Source organism: Nicotiana tabacum, chromosome 3 (genome assembly GCF_000715075.1).
Source record: "Nicotiana tabacum cultivar K326 chromosome 3, ASM71507v2, whole genome shotgun sequence".
NCBI lineage: Eukaryota > Viridiplantae > Streptophyta > Magnoliopsida > Solanales > Solanaceae > Nicotiana > Nicotiana tabacum.
In genome coordinates, this window is record NC_134082.1 from 206731893 (window position 1) to 206739460 (window position 7568).

The following is a 7568-nucleotide window of genomic DNA, read 5'->3' on the forward strand; positions in this document are numbered from 1 at the left end:
CATTACTATGCCCTTTTCAGTGCAGGCAATCTGTAGTCGTATATACAACTGCTAAGAGTTGGAGAATAACCCCATTAAGTCTCTGGAGAGGAAAAACATAAACAACCACTGCAGGATAGTTCAATTTACATCTAGTACATTTCATCGACAACTATTTTAGATGTAGTCCCCAAAAACAGGGAAAAGAGGGTTAACAAATAGAGGAAGAAAGGAAAGGTCAAGTTATTTATAGTGGAGCTCCATTCATGATGGTAAATTAAAATAGCACTTGAAACAAAACAAGGTAAATAAGGAACTCTTCATTTTACCTCCAACTTATTTTACCACAGGGGTGATTCTTTATACAAATACTCTAGTATGTTTCTCACTTTCTCAAATACAGATATGCACATCAACTAAGAAAGCTAAACTCCAAGAAAACCATTTACGAAACAAAAAGCACCGACCTCACTCAAACAAAAAGGCAGGAACTAGCAGCTAGATTGATCTACTCTAATTTTGTAAATATAAGTTGAGGAATCTACCCCTAAACTTTCTCCTACTAAACTGTGTAAATAACTGGTCCTACATGAGGGGGCAAAAAAAGGGTAAGTAGTGCCAGTGGCAGATAAATCTGGAGATAGCACAGCTGAAGACTTCCTGCATTGTCACCGCCATTTAACCTTTACGAAGATTCCAAAGACACCTGTTTACGAGCTCTCATTGAAATTTAATGACCTAGACATTGCTGCTGGATTGGCTTTTAATACAGAAGAGTTTTCTGAAACATGGTTCCTTTCATCACTCTTTGGCAGAAAGGCTTTGAAAGAACCTCCGCTGACTGAATCAACTACGTCATGTTTTATTCCCAATGTTGACCAGATAGAACTCTTTGCAGCTTCCCCTGGATCACCAATTCGCAATGTTTTTGGAAACCATAGGCATTTCTCAGGTGGATTACTCTCTTTCCATGGTTCTTCTTCACTGCCCATTGATTTCAGAATAATCTCATCCCTTGGATGTTTCCCCAGAGTTGGAGAATTAGGACTAGAAGTTGGAGGCATTTGGTTTTGGGATGCAGTGGGTGGGGACATCCAAGGGACATTCCAAGAACCTGGTATTGCACAACCCCAATAAGCAGGGACGAACGGCATAGGAAAGCCAGGAAGATAGTAACCAGGTGGAGGTACTGCATTGCTCAAGTGCACAGAACTCCATGGATATGGCCAAGGAGCTCCAGTAAAGCAAGGTAAATGAGGTGAAAAGCTATCACAGTTCTGTCTCGGCATGTCGGGCAACCCATTATCACTATCCTTTGAACTTAAAGCAGTAACTGAAGATCCATTGGAACGATCATCTCCATTGTCTCCAGCCTGAATTCCAAGCTCCTTATATCTGTGGAACCCATTCCCAGAGCAATTCTGCATAGTTTTATCAGCAATGTTCAAAACTGAACCCATTGACTCGCGCAGGGGTTTGTCAGTATCAAATGCAAGAATGGTTCCATTGAGCTTGAGCGGAGGTGGCTGGATTCCATTTGAAAGATCTGTTAGTGTCTCAGAGACGGATATGTGACGGTAATGCAAAACTGGGTTCTTGTGTTTCCGACGGCCAGCACCTACAGGCACATTCCTCATAGTCCCACCAGCAGTCCAATATCTCTGACAATTCTTGCAAAAGTGTCTAGGCTGGCTGACGTTGTAATTGTTGAAGTAACAAAATTTTGTTTCCATGCTATTACAGCGAGGACATGGAAGTATCTTGTCTGGTTTTTTCAGGATTTTCTCCTGTGAATTACTTGTTTCAGCCTGTTCCTCTTCACTTTTTGATGTTTTGGCTGTTGAACAGTCATTATAAGAAGGTGACTCCTCTATAATATCACTTTTCTCTGGAATTGGATTCTGACCCTGCAACTCCTCGGCAATCAAATGTTCATTCTCATCCTTACAATCATCACACTGACCCTGTACGTAGAATGTGTGTAAAACAAGTTAGTTTATTACGCTTTATTCAGATAACAGATAACTTATGGACGTGGCAAAGTCAGGCAAGTGTTTAACAAGATTTCACTAGATCCTGATACCTACACTGACTACTGACTTCCCTATCATTGAAGGATGACGAGGTCATTCAGAGAACATTGAGGCTAAAGATAAAAGGAAGACATAGAAATCATATTATCATTTAGATGCTAGTGAGGGAGGACAGAGGATTTGAGTACTTTTTACAGCTTGAGTATGTTTTGGACGGTTCATGATATAGTTAGAGCACTAAATATCGTTGTTAAGAAAAGATTCATCATTCACATTACATAGAAATTAAACAACTTTTCCATAATATCATATCATCAGTTACAGGAATTAACACAAGACAGCATAAGCCTGTGTCCTCTGATGCTTTTATATTCAATGACAATTGACAAGTTCAAAACTAAACAAGTCTAGCTCATATATAAATATCTGAAGTATGTTGGAGCATGTGAAGTACGAAACTTTGACAGGACATGTAACAACCATGCAGCGTACAAAGCAAAGCTGTTGCTTGAACTATGCAAACACAGCTCGCCAAATATAGTGGGGGAAAACTTGTTTAAGCATAACAAAACTCTTACTATGTGCAAATCATAGCCTATCCCAAGCTCGAAAAAGGAGGAGAGTTGTGGTAAGTTGACAACCAGCATAAAATAGTCAAATTATGGTAAACATTTAACTACACCGGGTGTTAACACCAAGCCAATTAACATGAGACATTGTCTTGCATATACACTTTTTGACAGTTAACCATGGTTAAATGACATGCATTTTCACTTTGATTTGTTGACCGTTAAGGTTAATTGTTTAGTTAGGTGTAAACACCCGGTGTGGGTACTTACCCTCAAATTACAAGTTACAAAGAACCCTCTATATTGAGATTGAGTTTAGTTGAATGGAAACACAAGAAATTACAACTCTATTAACTTCCTGCATAAAATGGTGAATTCAGTAAATTTTTCATTAGAAAATAGCCAACCATTTATGGAGACAAATAAAAAAGGAGAAATTTATATGTTCAAGATAAAGAAAGAAACCAAATTAGAAAATTTCAGTTTGCATGACCTAATAGCCAAACGAGGTAAAATTTCCTACCCAAACAAAAGAACCAAAGTATACCCTATACGAATCCCTTCCATTTCAGCATAACCTAACAAAATTAATCAACCAAAACCCTAACAAGATGGTCCAAAGGGAAAGTCAACAAATAGTCTTCGGATGACTTAAACACAATACTTAATAAATAAAGTCATTATATAGAAGAAGAAGAAGAATTTATAATCATATACCTTGTGCTCTAGCTCAGCTTCTCCAGCTGAGGAACTATAGTCTCCGGTATCTGCCGGAGACGGCGCCGGAAAATCGGGCAACTGAATCGTCCGACCAAAGAGTTTAATGGCTGGGTCCTTATTAGCAATTGATCCAGACATTAGCAAGTCCCAAAGATTTAAGCAATAGAAAAGCTTAGTATAAGTAGCAATAGAAGAGAATGAAATGGATAAAGTGAAGTGGTTTTGAGATTATTTCTCAATTGACATGTTTACACTTTACTCATTCAACAGAGAAAAAGAGATCTGACACCCACAAAACACTTTCACTCTGTGCGTGCTTTTGAGTTATGGGACTTTGGGTCTGGTTTGAGGATTGGTCTTTAGTGGGCGTTTGGACATAAGAGTTGTAAAATTCCCAAAAAATTGAATTTTTTTTCAATTAAAATGGTATATTTGAAAATTAGAGTTGTGTCTCGATATAAATATAATTTGAAGAGTTATCTTTGTGTAAAGATACCATATAATTTTGGGTTGTTTTTGAATTTTTGTGAGTAATCTGAGTGAAAAAAAATTTAAAATTTTTAAATTTTCGAAAAATTCTCAAATTCATCTTCAAATGAAAATTGAAAATTTTATGGCCAAATATTAATTTAAAAAAAAAATCGGAAAAAAATTAAAATAATTCTTACGTCCAAATGGGCTCTAGTTTACCAAAATGGAAGGTTTCAGATAGTCTCGTATATTTCTCTTCTTTATATTATATAAATCTTTTTTCCATTTTCATATGTTAAATAATTTGTTACAGCACCTCATTAATATTTATTTTCAAATGTTTTGAAGAATTTAAAATTACATCTATTTGCTTAAGTTTATTTGATGTGATAATTTATAAAATGAAATGTAGTAAGTATTCAACAATGTTGTAGATATTAAGTGTAGAAAAGGTTAATACCTACTGATAAGTGTTTGTGGTTAAGTGATAAGTACTTCTTCATCATTAACCAGAAGTCTCGGATTCGAACCCTGGGTATGGAGCCGCATTTGTTAGGGAGCACATTATCCTCCAATATAGAATTTTCCGGCGCGAATTAGAATTAAGTCAGGTCCCAACGTAAATATCGAACGCCAGGCGAGAAACCAAAAATAGGTTACTACTTAATACCCTTTGGGGGGTATGCCACGTCAGTAAGAAAAAGGGGGTTTTATTTGTGAGCCACAAGTAGTATGTGGCCTAGAGATTTTCGCTTTTTCTCTCTTTCTCTTTCTTGATTCTCTCAATAAAGTGGATGACTTTTTGATCTGAGTCAGCACTGCCTTTCGCTTTTTCCTTGACTAAACCGCCCACCCCTTTCAAAAGATCGCCCAGCTTTTGGGGCTTTTCTTTTTTGTTCTTTTTGGGGATTTTCTTCCTTCTTTTTTTTTATTATCCGTTTCAATGTAGCTTATTATTCTTCTTTTAATTTGTTTAAAGGATAATGTCACCTTGTGATATCTATACTGTTTTAATTTTAATATTATCATTTTATTTATTACTATAACATATCTGATTCAATAGGAACTTTTAACCATGTTAAGATACATCTTCAATTGAAGATTATGAGATTAGTGACTAGCATTTCTAGCTATAAAAAAATTATTCACATATTTAAAATCAAAATTTTTAAAAATCTTCTTTTAACATTCGTGCCTAATCAAAGTGTAAAAATTGAACGGTAACTACATGAGGATGATACTGCAAATTGACCCAGACGATAGACGCTGCAAAACGTTCACACGGGATTTGTATCTATACTCGTTTTTTGGGTTACGTTTGAACTTGTGCTCGCTTTGCAAAAAAAATTACAAACGTACCCTCTTTTTCGCATAACTTCAGCATACGGGGCTGAAGTAGCAAAGGCAATCACGCAAAACTTCAGCATTTTAGTAGACGGGCCTGAAGTAGCAAAGGCAATACGCTAAAGTTTATTTGTCGTGGATAAGATGCAGAGTTATTTAGTTCATTTGTAAAAACTTCAGCACTAAAATAGCTGAAGTTTTTTTTGTCCTGGATTCATTAGTTTTGTCATAAAACTTTTTCAAAAACTTCAGCAGAAGATGCTTAAGTTATTTTGTTCATTTGTAAAAACTTCAGCACTAAATAAGCTGAAGTTTTTTTGTCCTGGATAAGCCTTTTCAAAAACTTCAACAGAAGATGCTGAAGTTATTTGGTTCATTTGTAAAAACTTCAGTACTACATAAGCTGAAATTTTTTTGTCCTGGATTTATTAGTTTTGTCATAAAGTTTTTTCAAAAACTTCAGCAGAAGATGCTAAAATTATTTAGTTTATTTGTAAAAACTTCAGCACTATATAAGCTTAAGTTTTTGAAAAAACTTTCTAACATAATAAAAATGAGGATAGAGCCTAAAATTAAAGTCCACCAAAAAGTTTCTTGAATTCAAAGGAAAGGTAAAAGGTTGAAATTTAAGAATTCCAAGAATACTCTGTTTGTCATAGAGAAACCTCATAACAAACACCAAACCATCAATGTCATAGAGAAACCTCATAAAAAACACCATACCATCAAAATTTACTATGTGCATTCTGAAAACGAACAATTTCTTCAAGATTTTCTCTCCAACCGAACCAAGTTCTAAACCAAAGATCATAACTTTATGAATTTGGGAACAAACCAAAAACAAAAATAGCAGAAAATGAAGGAGGAGAAGGAGGACGAGAAAGGGGGCTGAAGTTGTTTTAAAAGTAGGTATAAGTTAAAACTTTAAAAAATGGGTATAGGTTATTTGGTCGCCCCGTGCAATTTTTAACGTGCACACACAGCAAACCTTAGTTTAATTTAGGGATGGCAATTTGAGCCCAAACTCATCCAATCCGCCCAATTGGCTCAGAGATTAATGGGTTGGGCTATAAATATTTTAGCTCAGGTGTCAATTTGGGTTGAGCCCAAGTTAACCCATTATTTTTTATAGCTCATTCTGACCCATTAAGTAGTCCAAATACAACCTATGAAACTCACCCAAAATAAAGAAATCTCAACCCAATTTATCTAGAAATTTACTTAGTTGCCCCAATTTATTTATTTTTTTTGTATTTTTAATTTTCTGTTCTTTTGTTTTTCTGCACCACCCACCCCACCTCTAACCCCCTACCCCCGCGCTAAACCCCTCAAAAAAAATTACTTTTTTTGTATTTTTTATTTTTTATTTTTTTGCTTTTCTGCACCACCCCCTCCGCGCAAACCCCCTCAAAAAAATTTACTTTTTTTTGTTTTTCTTCACCACCCACCCCTATTCCCCCCTTCCCGCAATTGTCACGACCCGGATTTTCCACCCTCGGGAGTCGTGATGGCGCCTACTAGTGTGAGCTAGGCAAGCCAATTAAGTGAACAATTTACCTTTTCTTTTTACCCATTTTATATTCGTTAATAATTGCGAAGTAATAACATTTAAACAGCGAAATTTAATATAAGCGGAAGAAAACAATAAATCATCTGAACATGAATATCTAATGCAACTGTTTGAGTCTCAACTACCCAGAACTGGTGTCACAGTTTCACAAACGGTCTAAGAATACTACACATACAGGTCTGAAAGAATTAAATACAACACTGTCTCTGGAAATACGTGTAAGAAACGGGAAAATAGATAGAATGAGATGCCAAGGCCTACGAACGCCTGCAGAGCTACCTCGGGTCGCCTAATGAACGATATTCAGCAATCTCACTGCGGTCCAAAGTCCACAACATTGGGGTCTGCACAAAAGAGTGCAGAGTGTAGTATCAGCACAACCGACCCCATGTGTTAGTAAGTACCTAGCCTAACCTCGGCAAAGTAGTGACGAGGCTAGGACCAGACTATCAAATAAACCTGTGTAGTTATATGATATACAACGGAACGTAAACCAGAAATAAACAAGTAAAGATGGGAGGGGGAAACATGATTTGGGGAATAACAAGTAAGAACAGATTATCAAAAGAACTATAAAGGAATCAAAATCCAACCAATAACAAGAGTAAGAAAAACAAAGGCAGATTTTACTTTCTTTTCACATCTCGTGTTAGGCGTACCACCCGCTCCCATTTCATTATATCTTGTGGTAGTCGTACCACTTGCTCCCATTTATAATATTATTGCGGCGTGCAACCCGATCCACATATAATATTATTGCGGCGTGCAACCCGATCCATATATAATATTGTTGCGACGTGCAACCCGATCCATATATAATATTGTTGCAGCATGCAACCCGATCCATATATAATATTTACAATTATAACGAGTGTCCCGACA

The 7568-nt window shown here is 36.3% G+C and overlaps 1 protein-coding gene across 1 annotated transcript; it reads right to left on the reverse strand.

Annotated features, from left to right (window-relative positions):
- Window positions 1-286: 286 nt before the first annotated feature.
- Window positions 287-3629, reverse strand: LOC107788986 (cyclic dof factor 1-like). The gene is made up of 2 exons (XM_016610738.2): window positions 3299-3629; window positions 287-1943 (listed from the first exon to the last, which is right to left on the reverse strand). Exons 1-2 carry the CDS (start codon window positions 3437-3439, stop codon window positions 690-692), a joined length of 1395 nt encoding a protein of 464 aa, XP_016466224.1. The 5' UTR covers window positions 3440-3629; the 3' UTR covers window positions 287-689.
- Window positions 3630-7568: the final 3939 nt, after the last annotated feature.

What these genes read in the sequence shown, in the direction of transcription:
- LOC107788986 (XM_016610738.2), bottom strand. Translation starts at nt 3,439, where the DNA reads ATGTCTGGATCAATTGCTAATAAGGACCCAGCCATTAAACTCTTTGGT. An exon ending in AAGCTGAGCTAGAGCACAAG is followed by an intron (nt 1,944 to 3,298) that starts GTATATGATTAT and finishes TTCTACGTACAG; the next exon opens with GGTCAGTGTGATGATTGTAA.